Consider the following 16,337-nt stretch of genomic DNA (forward strand, 5'->3'; position numbering starts at 1 on the left):
AAATAAATGCTGTTCTTATTATTTGATGAACATCATGGTTTTCACAAAAAAAAAAATAAATATTGATTTTTTTCAACATATTAAGAAATGTTTCTTGAGCACCAAATCAGCACATCTGAATAATTCCTGAAGATTATATGACATTAAAGACTGGAGTAATGGCTGCTGAAATTTCAGCTTTGTCATCACAGGAATACATTGCATTTTAAAATTATATTTTATATTGTAATAATTTTTTACAATATTACTATTTAACTGTAACAACCCCAAACTTTAAAATAGTATATAGTGGCACAAATGGACATCAGACAGAGAGGTAAAAATGTTAAATAAAAGAGATGGTCAGACAGGCTGGATCTCCTACCATTAGCACAGCCTTTAAGGCGAACTCCTCTGACTGGCGCCCTCTGCAGGTCAGCCTTCACTCTGGCCTTTAGACCTCCAGTTTCCTTCTGCATGGCATTTAAAGCATCGCTCACAGAGTTGACAACCTTCACCATGTTAATCTGGCTCTCGGACAGCAGCTGCAACAGATACACAAACAAGAACTATTACACTGACAGCATGAGCTAACAAGGCAACTAGCCAGAAAAGGACCACAGAAAAAAGACATGTTCAGTAAATCAGATAAGTGCGGTGGATCTCAGATTATGACATTCTTTAATTTTTAGATGAGATAAAAATCATCATCATTTTCTCGATCCCGTATGATCATTTTGTCTTCTACAGACCACAAAAGAAGATAACGTGTAGAATATAGAAAATAAAAACCATACTAACTTGCATTAAAGAATTAAAAAACAAAAAACAAAGAAAGTCTGGTACAGGTCTGGATTGACAGTGATCATGTTTTGGACCTCATCTATAATTAGTGTTTACTATCTCAAGATAAATCTACAAGGTTCCATTACCCAAAAGCATATCAGCCATTGTCTTTAATATGCAATCTCTTCTATATTGAGATTTAGTTACTTGGACAGCAAAATGTTGAATTATAGCTCTGCAGCACAACAGAAAATTTCTTTTTTTTGACAAGTGTGTGTCTTTGTTTGATGGCGTTAACTTATGGGAACTCTATAGGTTAATTTCCTGGACAGCTTTGAACCATTGATGTGAGCTGCCCATTGTCCACTGAAAATAAAAATCCATTGTAGCCCATGAGAAGGCAAAATCCGTCTAGGAGACAGGTTCCATAAGGCTAGCTGTCATTTCAGCTCAAATGCTTGACATGCAATAGAGCTGTAAAGGTCTTTGTGCCAGATTTACGGTGTGATTTTCTGCTTGAGGCAGTGAGCTGAATTTGCTATTGCTTGTCTACCTAGAAATAAGACTACTGAAAGAAACACGCACACTGACATATGTATGTGTGCCTTTCCCCCATAAACTTAAGAGGTCTGACCCATTTTAGATAGAAAGATGCCTGTGTTCCTGTGAGCATGAGCTTGTGCTTATTTCATTGTTTATTGAGGAACATTCAACATAATAAATGAGTGCCCCGTCCTCGCCTGCAGCTCAACAATGTGTCCTGTACAGTGATCTATATCTATCATATATAGCATTTTAATAAAATAGAATGTCATGGAAAAGTTCATTTATTTCAGTAATTCAACTTCAACTCACTTCCCCAAAGGCACCTTAACTCAGGCACTACCATTTCCCACAAAGCCTTGTCCCTTCATCACGGTAATTGCACACCTGTTAATTGCACTCAGCTGTCTTCACTTTGCATCGAGGTGATCAGTTTTGTGGCAATGCTGAGGTGGTATGGAAGCCCAGGTTTCTTTGACGGTGGCCTTCAGCTCATCTGCATTTTTTGGTCTCTTTTTTCTCATTTTCCTCTTGAAAATACCATGTCTGGTGAGTTTGCTGGCCAGTCAAGCACACCAACACCATGGTCATTTAACCAACTTCTGGTGATTTTGGCAGCCTGGATAGGTGCCAAATCCTGCTGGAAAATGAAATCAGCATCTTCAAAAAGCTGGTCAGTAGAAGGAAGCATGAAGTGCTCCAAAATTTATTGGTAAAGGGGTGCAGTGACTTTGGTTTTCATAAAACACAATGGACCAACACCAGCAGATGACATTGTACCCCAAATCATCACAGACTGTGGAAACTTAACACTGAACTTCAAGCAACTTGGGCTATGAGCTTCTCCACCCTTCCTCCAGACTCTAGGACAGGGATCCTCAAATCTGGACCTCGAGATCCACTTTCCAGCAAAATTTAGGTCTAACCCTAATCAAACACACCTGAGCATGCTAATCAATGCCAATGTCTTTGGGATCATTAGAAAATCACAGGCAGGTGACTTTGACCAGGGTTGGAGCTAAACTCTGCAGTGCATTGGACCTCCAAGGTAAGATTTGAGGAAGGGGGCTCTAGGACCTTGGTTTCCAAATGAAATACAAAACTTGCTCTCATCTGAAAAGAGGACTTTGGACCACTGGGCAACAGTCCAGTTCTTCTTCTCCTTAGCCCAGGTAAGATGCCACTGATGTTGTCTGTTGTTCAGGAGTGGCTTAACAAGAGGAATACGACAACTGTAGCCAAAATCTTTGATATGTGTATGTCTTGACCCCAGCTTCAGTCCATTCCTTGTGAAGTTCACTCAAATTCTTGAATCGATTTTGCTTGACAATTATCATAAGGCAGTGGTTCTCTCAGTTGGTTGTGCATCTTTTCCTTCCACACTTTTTCCTTTCACTCAACTTTCTGTTAACATGCTTGGATACAGCACTTTGTGAACAGCCAGCTTCTTTGACAATGAATGTTTGTGTCTTACCCTGCTTGTGAAGGGTGTCAATGATTGTCTTCTGGACAACTGTCAGATCAGCAGTCTTCCCCATGATTGTGTAGCCTATTGAACCAAACTGAAACCATTTTGAAGGCTCAGAAAACCTTTGCAGTTGTTTTGAGTTGATTAGCTGATTGGCATGTCACCATATTCTAATTTGTTGAATTGGTTTGTTTTAGTTAAATGTGAGCCAAGATCATCACAATTAAAAGAACCAAAGACTTAAATTAATTCAGTCTGTATGCATTGAATTTATTTAATACACAAGTTTCACAATTTGAGTTGAATTATTGAAATAAATTAACTTTTCCATGACATTCTAATTTGAGATGCACCTGTATATATATATATATATATATATATATTACACACACTATATCGCTGGTCCTAAATAGGGCACAATAGGATAAGATTTCAACATTTACACTCAGTTTCCAAACAGTTTAAGTGACAAATAAATCCATACTCTGAAAGCACTCCAGAAGACATCTGATTTTATTACTGGATGTTTGACGTTTTAAACAGCTTATTGTACAGGTAAATTAATCCGCATTCTAATCTAATGAGCTGTTGCACTGTAACGCACACACATAGGATACAGTCAGTAATTCGTATATCACACACAGATTGTGTGCACAGAATCATTCAGCCCAAAAATGTATTGTCAACACTATTCTGTGATTTCTCAATAAAATAGCTTAGAAACTGAAAAGTTCAAGAATATATTTCTTAATAACTGAATCCCACAGCTTCACTACTAGAAGAGAGACGCTGCAGGTAGAATTAATTCACACACACACACACACACACACACACACACACACACACACACAATTGCTCTTACTAAGCATTCATATGAATGTAATCTTTACTGTGCTACTTTATCTGTATCTGATTTATAATAATATAATATTTATAATATATATAAAAACAAAAATCTGTATTATGATTTGATTTATAATTTTTATCATTTTTTATTTAAATCTGATTAATCGTTTGACAGCACTATTATATATTTTAACCATGCAAATTAATTTACTGTCACTTTTAATCAATTTAATGCATCCTTGCAGAATAAAAGCCTTAACCCTCTGGAGTCAAATCATTGTATAATATATATATATATATATATATATATATATATATATATATATATATATATATATATATCTCAATGTTGTAAACAGAAAATAAACAGGACTGTGCACCGGACACTATAGAACATGGTTGGTTTGACACTTGCACAAACACACACATGCTAGTGCATTAACAGTGTAAAGCCCATAGGAGGTAACCTTTATATAAAGACCTTTTTCAGGGTTATATGGTTGTAATACTGAATTGATTGACAGTGTAGAATTACTTCCTTTAATGGTAGAGTGTAAATAGAATAGTTGCTGAAGCTAAAATGCCACTAGAGCTAAAATAGATTCACACAGAGCTCAATGCTTTCATTCCTCACCAATATTTCTCACTTTTATAGGTGATGCCATTTAATCTCTGAGGGGGAGGTGGAGTTACATTCCGTCTGCGTGCACATATCCTGCTGCTTCATAAAGCGTATGTGCTAAAATGCTATCATCTGTAACCTGTAACCTTACCTCAGTGCACTACCAGAGCTAGTTTCCCCACAAATTAACAATTAAACTGGCATTACAATTTAATACCAAGCTGGGTTTAATCTGTGACGAGGGAACTGTCTGTTTTTCATTTTTCATTCAAAGTGAGATAATTACAGGTATAAGTGCCCTTAATTAATAAGGTTTGATAAATTTAGGGATGACACATTTTAACATGGTTTCTAGGGTAACCGCACACCCTCTTCTGCCTCTTTTTCTACACTCTTCAATTGCGGTTCAAGCCTGTGCTGAGTGTTGCTTTCTGTGCTCCTTTCCAGAACTCACAAATCCATCTATTCATCCAAACTGTATCAAAGCTCAACCAAAAAAAAAAAAAAAAAAAAAGTATGAAACAGAAAGACCCCTCACAATTACACACACACACATGCTCACACACAAACACAGGTCACCATTGCTGTCTAAATGTTATCAGAAAACGGAGGATTATTTTCTATTCAGGGGGGATTTTGCTAACGCTTTTCTCTGTTGCACAGGTGTTTGGTAGTGATAAACAACTCTCTTTCACTCCTACCTGCTGTGTGTGTTTGTCAGCGTGTGTGCATCTGTGTGTGTGTACGTGTGTTTGTTTGACAGATTTGGTGTGTAGGAGCTTGTCAGTAACTCGTGGTTAGAGAGAGATGGTGTTAATCCTAAACCTTAAATCTTCGTAATTCAGATTAAAGTCAGGCTTTAACTTGGTGGTAATTCACTTAACACTAAAAAACAGGCGGCATCTGCTGTTCCCCAGCCCTGAAACTGTAGTCTATAGAGGAAGAAGTGGTACAGCAGTTGCCATCCAGTGTATCAATGTCCTCATATCAGCCCTCTCTGTCCTCAGCTGGCAATAACAGTGTATGTGACTATAACACTAGAATCGTGCATAATGCAGTCTGAGTACAATATGTTACAGGATGCAAGTGTGAAAGCCAACACATTCATAAAATGCCCTGGAGCAACAAAACAATTCTACTTATAAAGAATCATGCAGGAAAAAATATATTATGCAATAATAAATATATTGCAAATAAGAATTTAAAAAAAATATTTGCCACTTTAACACATGGTACGCATTGAAACCAAATAAAAGTGTATTACACAGCCATACAAAACCCACTATGAGTTCAATATATGTAAAAATGAATTTAAAAAGCCTTAAACAGTGGAATTTTCAGTATGGAGTTTGTAAACATATATATATTACATTTTTATTTCACATGTACTATCATTTAAGATGTTGGGGTCAGCATGAATTTTTTTATGGAAAATAAGAATAATAATTTGTTATCACTGGAATAATCGGTAGTGTTCATATTATATCATAAACAGTTAAATTCAATAATGACAAACAAACCACCCAACCAAATCTTCATAAAGAAAAGTGATCAAAAAATAAATCATTTTTGGTGCCATGTTGTTCTTGTCTGATGTTTCCAATTTAATTTGATTTGACTTTAAAATAATTTCATATTTAAAATATTAATTTCATTACACAGTTTCTACAGATAATGTCACCTCTGTACAGCATTAAATGTAAATGAACCTTTCTGTGGTATACGTGATTTATATGAAGCTTCTGTGCCTTTGAGTGAAACTCTCGCTTCTGATATATACAGTATATACAGCCTGAAATCTGAAGTCTTTCAGATTTCAGACTGGCTGGAGATGGTGATTAACAGCTTCCAATGGGTCCTACATTGATGACAAATGCATTTTGCAAATGAGCCACTGTTTGAGATAGTATAAAGTGTGAGAACAGACCAGCGGGGTGGAAGTTGAACTGAGGTTCAGACTCAGGGAAACAGCAAGTGTTAACACAGCATTATTCTCCCCGAAAACATAATTTATTATGGATTATATCCATTTCCCATAAATTCAATGGTTTTACAAAAACCACTGCTGAGCTGAAGTCACGCCTGCTCAGTTCTGCTCATGTAGAGACTGTATTGTAACAGGGATTTTAGTTTTTTTGGTGCACCACTGTTTCCATCTAAGCTATTGCTCCTAAAACACAATTTGAAGAAGAACTGTTAAAAAAATAACTACTTTAAAAGAACTATTACTATTAAAGGAACACTCCACTATTTTTGAAAATAGGCTAATTTTCCAACTCCCCTAGAGTTAAACAGTTGAGATTTACCCTTTTTGAATCCATTTAGCTGATCTTTGGGTCTGGCAGTAGCACTTTTAGCTCAGCTTAACATAGATCATTGAATCCGATTAGACCGTAAGGATCTCGCTCAAATATGGCCAAAGAGTTTCAATATTTTTACTATTTAAAACTGGACTCTGTTCATTTCAATTCAAAAGTTGATTCGTCACACTGCATAATGACAAAAATGAGTTAGCCTGTTAAATGTCACCCGTCCCCTCTGTGGGACGCCTACGTTTAATTCACTATATTACAATTAAATCCTAATCTAATCATGACTAACTATATATTGTTGGAAAGGTCTAAGACTCCTAAATAGATTATTGATACAAATTATGTAGGAAAAGTAATTGATTAATTAATAGCAAGATTGCCCCCACAAAAACCTACATCATAACAGGAGTTCTGACCTTTGTCAAAAAAAAGTCTTCTTTGTTGCCTTTTTCTCTATCACACTTAAGAAATCATCAGAAATTATGCATTACTTGAAAACTTAAAATCTTAAAATCTCATCTCATTCATCCTTTGAAACTCATTTTAAAATCAAACATTGCATTACCATGAAAATGGTACATCAAAATCATGTTACAAAAAATATTTTCAGTTATTAATTATAAAAATGTAGTTTGGATCATGCACTTTCAAGTCTATGTTCAAATATGTGTGTGACAGTTAACCGGTTAATGAAGACGAAAGAGTGATTAAAAAGTTGAAAAACTCCTGTGATATAATCAAACATTAAAAAAAGAAAGAAATATGGCCATGCTATTTCAACTATCCACATGTATGTAGCTCTGAAGATGCAGCTATTCTGCATATGTGTGCATCTGTACACCATTACCTGTATAAGTCTGCTCTGTTCCGTCTGTAGTGTATTAAGGTCCTGTCCCAGGTTGCTTTGTCCTCTTCTGAGAGACTCATAGTCCATCTTCAGCTGTCCCGCGTGGGCAGACAGCTTAGCAACTTCCTCTGCCAAGTTGACCAACAGCGCTCGATCCTGACCTTTGACGGACTTGAGATCCGTATCGTGGTCCGTCAGCGAATGCAGCAAAGACGTCTGCACGCCTTCCAGCCGAAGGAAATTACTGTTATAATCAGGGCAGTTGGGGTCGATGAAGATATTGATGCGTGATCCATCACCCCTCTCGACTGTCACCAGCGCATTGGCTTCATCCTGATTGGTGCTAATATGAGGAGGGCCATCCGACATGGGGGGAGCCTGGTAGTGGTTCATAAGAAGAATGGTCCCCGTCACTGTGACTGCAAGCAGAACGGCCACGAAGAGAAGGATGGTACATAGCAGATAGCTACAACTCATCCTCTGCAGACAGACAGAGACAGAAGGAAAAAAAAGACACAGAGAGACAAAGAGAGTTGAAGCCATCATGACAACATAATCATCATTACCATTTTTGCAGAACAGAAAGTGCTTTTTAAAGCCCGTAGGGGATAATACTGCAATCTGACACAACTGGAGGAAAGACAAGGAAAGAGTGATGGAGGTGTTCCTCGCCCTGCTCTCCTCTCCTTTTCACAACTTGGCATGAGAATCATGTTTGCTCTAATAATGCTCATTTCTTAGTGACATAGTTCTTCTTTTCTTGCAAACACAAACGACGCTCTTTTCCCCTCTCAGCTCTTATCTGTATATTTGAATCAGATTATATGATGAAGAATCTCTGTAAAGTAATTTAAGTCTGAGAAAAGGGCAACAAAAAATGTAAGAATGTATTATTATTTGTATTAATAAAAATTGTAAGTATAAAACAAAAAATTTGTAACATCATGCCACACTCTGCAGTGTCATAATTTAACAAAATGAATTACATGTAACTGCAACTGATTACATGTAATTCGGGATTAGCCTACGTAATCAAATTCCCAAATATTCTTGTAATTAGATTAATTCCCATTTTAAAACACTTGTAATCAGACTACATTTATTGATGATTACATATCAGTCACACAATAGCAATATATTATTCATAATTAATTGATTCTCCTTAATTCCTATTTTTCATCTTTTAAAATTTTGTGTCAATTCACACAAAGACCAGTCACTAGTTAGATGGATACTCAGCATTTGACCACTGGATTTACAAAACTCATTTCAGGTTTAAAGGGGTCATATGATGCTTTTATAAAGATCATTATTTTGTGTATTTGGTGTAATAGAATATGTTGACATGCTTTTATGTAAAAAAAAAAAAAACACATTATTTTTCAAATACTGTACATTATTGTAGGTCTTGTATGCCCCGCCTCTCTCAGATGCATTTTGCTGATTGGCCAACTGACCCAATGCAATGTAACGCCCCTTTCCATAATCGTGAGCTTCATCTTTCAAAATAAATGTGAAAAACGTTAATAATGTGCTTAGTTTTACCATCAGTTCAAGCCTGAAAGGGGAACAAAATCGCGTGACAGACACAGTGACTATTAAGACAGTTAATACAGCTGACTCTGTGATGTGACCCTGTCTCTCTCTCTCTCACACACACACACACACACACATGAGCTTGTAGGCAGTCACACACACACACACACCACACACATTACGCGCAAAACTCTGCATTTCAATAGTCAATAGCAAATACAATAGCAAAACCTAACAACAAAACATATTTACAGTAGCTGCTTCAGAAGCACCAGATTGTCGTAGCAAAGTCAGAATTACCTCCTCTCCTAGATTCACTAAACGGTCATCCATCAAATTTGTTGCTGTTCTGTGGTAAGCATTCTTAAAGATTTCTAAACGCATCTACTTTTGGAAGACCAAATAAAGTGCTTTTGCTTTCGTCTAGATACACACAGCATCTCATTGACATGGCTGCTTCAACAATAACTGAGGTAACTGAAACCACATCTTCTTTCTTTGTGCGAACATTTAGGCGGCATTACACAAATATTTCATAGTGACGTAGACGTGGGGGCATGTTTGAACGAGCTGTTTTAGGGGTATGTGGCAGAGTCTTAAATTACTTTTATCTCTTTGGTTTTGAGACTTTATTCTATGCAACTTCAGGGATATTATCTATTCACAAACAGCTTGTAACACTCCAAAAAGAAAGGAAAACTCGAAATTGCATCATATGACTCCTTTAAGTGTTTTAATAACATTGCATCAACTACTAATTAAAATATCTATTTTAATTTGAGTTATAACTCAAATTAAAGTGGGTTAAGTATGTATTACTATGTCTTTGGAAGGCTTTTGTCATTCAAACATATTAAAATGCACAAATTCACATTATTTCTTATTTGCATGAACAGTAATGCGGGGATTCCAGAACTTTCCTGTCATCTGAACGACTTTTACTGCATACATTTACTTTAAGTACCACTGAGATTTTAAAATAAGTATTTTAGTGATTTTCAAAATTTTATTGATTCTCAAGCTAATTTCAGAATAGAATACAGAATACAACATTTTATTCCATTAACAAACCCAACCCAAACTAATCCCCAAGTACGCCTTTAAGGCCACCACTTGACTATCATTAAATACAATTAAAGCATCTATCATTATATAGTAAAAAGAAAATTCTATAAATAAAATACATTAAAATTAATACAAAATTCCAATTAATAACACATCACATTTACACTGTCACAAACAGTATATGGTAAAACTTTATTTTGATTGTCCACTTTAGACATTATACTAGCAGTAAGTAACTTTGCAACTACATGTCAACTGGCAGTTAGTAGAGTATTAGTAGACTGTCTGCTTCTTCTATCTTCTAACACTTTCTTTGTCAACTTATTGTCAACTTATTTTAAGCCTAATCCTACCCCTAACCCTAAACCTACCCTAACAGTCTACTCTGAGAGTTAGTATACATGTAGATGCAAATTTCTGAGATTTAGTTTATATGTAGTTTACATGTAGTTACAAAGTTACTTAAAGTCAGTAGAATGTCTAAAGTGGACTATCAAAATAAAGTGTAACCCAGTATATTTTTCACATGCAGTTATTACTGTCCCTTTTCCAAATAAATTAAGCACTTGGACCATTTTCTTATAATACAGATTTAGTATAGTAAAAAGACATTTGTTCAAATGCAGAGTGTCCATTCTAGTGCCCATTCCTGATAGGAAGGGGCATCCTCTGATTTCCAGCTCCTGAGAATTATTTGGCTGCCAATGGGCAAACTGGTTTGGACCCAGGATTTTGTGTCTGTGTCTCTTATTTCATTGTCTGTCCACCCACCCACCTAATATAAACAGTCTAGGACATAGTGAAATATGAAACTCTAAAACCAAGCAAATATGTTCATGAACTTTATTCCAGAACCACAGAGTATGAGCTAAATCACTATACTCAACCTTACGTCTCCATCAATAAGATGTATCTTTTAACCTAAGCTTGAACAGTCTGGAAGGAGTCCAGTAAAAACGTTGTATGATCTTAAACTGAAGGTGTATTTTTGCATACCTAGATGCCGTTAATTTTTATTTATTTTTTTCTGCCACTCTCCGCTTTCAAATGTCAGGTTCAAAACTTGTTCCCATATTTTCTTAAGAGCCTGTGACGTTCCATCGCCGAGATTTTGAGTCAGCCAGGAGCAGTAGATGGAGGCGACCCTTCCCATATATTGAAAATATCATATTGTGAGTACCTGCTGAACCATGGAGCTCTGTAATAGCAACAAAAGTTATGCAAAGCAAATGTTGTAACTGTAAATACGTATTTTAATAAATAAGTATCATATTTGCATGTTCCCAGTTCTCTGACGTTGGTTAATGGTCACATGACATGCAGGTAAACAAATATAATTATTATTTTTTTATGTTTTATTTTGATGTTATTTTTAGGTTAGTTTATATTTAATTTAATATAGCATTTTTCATGATTTAATAAATTACTAGCTTTTCATTATACTCACAAACACCCTACAGTTCCTCTAGATACACCAGTTTGGGAAACCTTGACGTAATGTTTAATGCACTTCATGTTGTTAATTACAAGAAATTGAAAACATTTTCTTAAACTTAGTGTTTTTAAATCAATGTGGTACAATGTTACCCTATTTAAATCAATGTGTTGAGCAAATTAGGTCAAACCTAATCTAAAAGTAGTCTGATTATATACCTAAAATGTGTAATGGATTACGTTATTACAGTAACTACAATTTTTATCATGTAATTTGGATTCAGTAACAGACTACAATTAGTTAGCAATCTACTCAGCTCTGCATATACTGTAAAACATCAGATCATTTTTTTTTTTTTTTACATTCACACTGGTATGAATGGAAGTCAATGGATCAAAATGCTTTATTTGGTAGTCACGTGTTCTTCATCAGAGAAGTGCTTCTCACAAATCTGAATCTCTGACCCATATATAGGCACCATGTTTGTGAGTGTGTGCTGTCAATGTGCATTATCCATTCACTCCATTACCCATTTTGCGCAGTTAATAAACTCAGCTCTCCGTCTCTGGTTCTCCCTTTAATGGGAAAAATGTAAGCCACTTTGAGTTTACCATCCAAACAAATGTGTGTGTGTGTGAAGTCTGGACATGTGTGTGTGCATGCAACGATGCACTTGCAATGGAGGTGTGCTCTCTGTGTAAAATATGCAATTTCCTGAATAAGCGTGTACACATATGTTCTCTTTTTTCACAAACCTTCCTGTTTATAAATATGCTAAACAGCCACACAGGTATTGGCCCATACTGATGGGTGGTTAATGGCTTGCTTTACAAGTTGGCTTTTATGACCGACTCTAGGAAAATAAAAAGATTTCGGGGAAGCACTTCAGTGAACAGTTTACACAGAGGGATCAGAGATCTTCCCTCCTCTATCTCTGCAGACTGGTGGAACATGGCAAGGCACTAGATGTGATTTGGTATGATTGAAATAAGATCAAATCAAAAAAAAAAAAAAATTCATACATTTTGTTATTTACACTGGTCTATCCTTCATAGAATTACTGTACTTTTGACGAAGATGGTTTTGGTATTCTGTCAGGCAAGTCGTTTTTTTTTTTTTTTTTAAAGCTTTCCAACGAAAGAAATAGGGTTTTACAAAATAATACATTAATAAATTAATATATTATCATGAGCTAACAATGAACAACAATTGTTAAACTGTTTATTTGTAAGAATTTTCATAATATATAATATTAAAATATATAATATCATTATTAACATGTATTTACATGCATTATATATATATATATATATATATATATATATATATATATATTTGACGTTCATTTGGATTTACATTATTTAAATTACTATTTAAATTCATTTAAATGTAGTTTCCAACAAAGGTTTATAATAATAAATTATGATGCATCATGGATTACAAGATAAAACAAGGCATTAAAAAAAATAGTTTTCAAGGTTCTTCATTATTATGATATCTGATGCTTCAAATTTATTCAAGTCAGCTCTTCATAACTAAAGGACAAATGTTATTTTATTTAACAGGTATGACTGATGAGCTTAAATACTACATGTAATCCAATTGAACTCAATCCAGTAATGCTCCTTGGACAGTTTCCTTTTGAACAGCTGTTTCATCTAGATAAAAAACAGCTGAAAACAGATTCATGCGGCAAACTCTCAAAAGGTCGAAGGCAGTATTGATAGTTGGACTATACAGTATAAGCCATTCTCCCTGCAGATCAACCGTCATTATGACTGCTTTCTTTTCCATGTTCCGTTGCTGATTCTCTCCAGCTGAGCCTCAGTAGATTGATGGCTATTTTTGCTTGTTGTATTTTATTGAGTGAAGACTGCAACAACTTCAGAACTGAGTATCTCTCAGAGTGTCTCTCTCTCTCTCTCTCTCTCTCTCTCTCTCTCTGTCTTTGTCCCTTCTCCAAACCTCTCACACACAGACACATACACACACTATTCTAAGCACAAACAACACCATAAATAGGCCACACTGAGCATTTCTATATGCAAGGTCTGTTTTCTCCCATACACTGGTGCATTTACTTGAATTTTAATGCCCAGACAGATAAAGGGTGTTTCTGCAAAAACTGAATCAGCTCTTCAATTCAGCACTTCAGTCACGTCACATTTATTTATATAGCGCTTTAAACAATATAATTTAGAGCAAGCGGCTTTATAGTATTTAACATGAAAAAACAGTACCACTATCGCTTTCAGTTAGAATTACATCTTGATTTTCTGCTAGGAAGCAGATCTCCAGTGTGGAGATAGGTGTAGCTAGCTAGTGACAGAGGTACCTGTTTGAACGATCTAAACGCAAAGTGTAAAGTGCACGGCGCAGGTGCACTCAGGGCATGTCCAAATCCACTTTTGATATTTTAAAGATGGAAAAATGGTTGGCGCTCTCGGGCGCATGGTCTAAACGGGTTGTCCCTATTCTTTTAATGAGTAATGGGTGTTTTTTGGGCTTAACGTGCAATAAACCAATCAGTGTCTCATCTTCCATTCCCTTTAAGAGGCAGTTGTGCTCGTGCCATGACAGATTTGCTATTTACACGGTGAAATTTGGAAAGCGCAAAGACAGAATGCATCTCTGAGATGAAACGGAGCTATATATATATATATATATATATATATATATATATATATATATATATATATATATATATATATATATATATATATATATATATATATATATATATATATATTTATTAGGTGTGTCCCCAACTAAGGATTTTCATAGTCGAATTGGAATTTTCAAATCTTGCTGATATTCGACTGATAGTCGAATCATATTTTTGGGGCGGGGCAAAATACACTGAGTCAAGTCAGACATTCGACAGCCAAAATTACTGATGTTAACAAACAGGGAAAATGTGTAACAAATGCCTCACAGATATAAATGGGGTAAATCATTTTTTAAATGTTTTGATTAAAAGATAGATAACACTAAACGACAGTGAAACCCTAAAAATGTACAATTTTTACAGTAGTGCTCCCATTATAAAGTCTATTTTGAGCTGCTCGTGCTGAAGATGACCAGTAGAGTGAGCATTTGATAACATGCTTTTTAATTACTGGGAATAAACTCATAATTGCAAATGAACGTGTGTGCGAGGCGTTATTCACAAAACGATGTGCAGAAACACGGCAGATAAACTCATAATAATGGTATGTGTGTGACAGTCCAGTCATAGTTATTAATATTCAGCTTTGTAGTTTGCCCTGCTCGTGCTGCACGCTGAAGAGATATCACCAATACTACAATGAAGCGTTTGACTCAAAACCAAATGCATCTTATATCAGGTAAATAATATATTCAGTATGTAAATATATACACCGGCTGAAATGTTTTGAAATCACTTGTACCCTACCTGTTTGAAAAAATCCAGTCTCTGTCTGTGTCAGTTTGAGTCTTGGTAAAGTTCTAAATCCCCGCCGCCAAGATGCTCCTCTGTCGGTCACGGATTATGGAAAGTGAAACATAAATCTATAGGTGTGGTTGGATTTATTCACGCACTTTAAAATATTTATTTGAAGCTTCTTTCTTTTCGGATTCTTATATAGATTTTTTTTTAATTAGCCTACAAAAAATTCTTATGCATTGCAATCCTTTAATTTGTAATATTTGGCATGTTTGTGTTCTGCTGTGCATCCCTATGTTTAATAAGCAGCGTGTACGTGCGTTGCGGACCCGCCTATACTAACACACTCTTTAATTAACAAAGAAAAAAACATTGTGCCAGACTTTAGACCAGGTTTGAGTTGGTCTATGATGCAGTCTATTTTCAGCTCCTTAAAATAACAATGCACCAGCACTGCGCCTGAACACACCTCTTTTTTAGACCAGCATGCCCATGGGCGCACAAACGAGCACAAATGCATTTGCTAATTAAATGACGTGATGCTGGACAGGAAAATGCGATTGGCGCCTGACTGAAACTAGCAAACACACTTGCGGTGCGCCTTGCGTCTCATTGCGCCGGGTGTATTATAGGGCCCAGAATCTTTTTTATTAGTTAATCATTAAGAATAAGAGTATTACATTAAATGGATAGTTTGGTTTGCATAGATTTAAGCTTGATGTAGCACAGAACTCTTTTGATTATTATATTAATATGAAGTATATTAAGAGAGCTACTGTTGTGAAGCCTTTTTACTTACCCTTATTTTGTTCTATATAATTATGACTTACAAAAGAAAATGTTAGGCAGATTGATGCATCACTCAGTTTCTTTCTCATTTACCATTTAATTAACTGTATGCAAAAGTCTCTCTGTCATCTCATTCTGTGTGCCAAATATAGTTATTTTACATTCTAAAAATATTTTGAACTGTAATTGTACAATAGTAATTAGTAACATCTTCAAAAGTGATTACCTTGTTTTATTTATTTATTAGAATATTTGTAACTCAATATTTTAACTAATTGTAAAAGCTGAATAATCAATCAAAGCCTACTGTTTAAATCTGTGAAATAATCACGGATTAGTCACTTAATTGTTCTAATAACCATTCAAAAAATACAAGAGGAGCATTGGACATAACACAAAAAATTGCATTACAAATTTTATTAGCAGTTATAAGTCTTGTGTTAGTTTCTTTGTTTTTAAAAATTAAAAACATTTTGTTTATTTTCAATTAATTTTTGAATTCAGACTTTCAGTGTGGTCTCAGAGGTTTGGACCCACTTTATATGCTCCAGTAGTTCCGGGAACTAATGATATGTCAAGCTGTAAGTTTAATGGTGTGAAAGATTGAAGCCCTTACCTGGGGGCAGTGTTTGTCTGACTGTGTCTGAGTCTGACCAGTGATGTTTGAGCTGAGAGGGGTTGGGCACACACTCACAAAATGCCA

The 16,337-nt window shown here is 35.4% G+C and overlaps 1 protein-coding gene across 1 annotated transcript in view; it reads right to left on the bottom strand.

Annotated features, from left to right (window-relative positions):
- Positions 1–16,337, bottom strand: part of LOC113049396 (fibrinogen C domain-containing protein 1) — a 61,926-nt gene that overhangs the window by 28,995 nt on the left and 16,594 nt on the right. The window contains exons 2-3 of the mRNA XM_026211708.1: positions 7,404–7,883; positions 365–524 (exon numbers count right to left, since the gene is read on the bottom strand). Coding sequence (XP_026067493.1) covers positions 365–524; positions 7,404–7,883 — 640 coding nt within the window. The remainder of the gene's footprint in view (positions 1–364; positions 525–7,403; positions 7,884–16,337) is intronic.

The sequence above is a fragment of the Carassius auratus genome, chromosome 30 (genome assembly GCF_003368295.1).
Source record: "Carassius auratus strain Wakin chromosome 30, ASM336829v1, whole genome shotgun sequence".
Classification (NCBI taxonomy): Eukaryota; Metazoa; Chordata; class Actinopteri; order Cypriniformes; family Cyprinidae; genus Carassius; species Carassius auratus.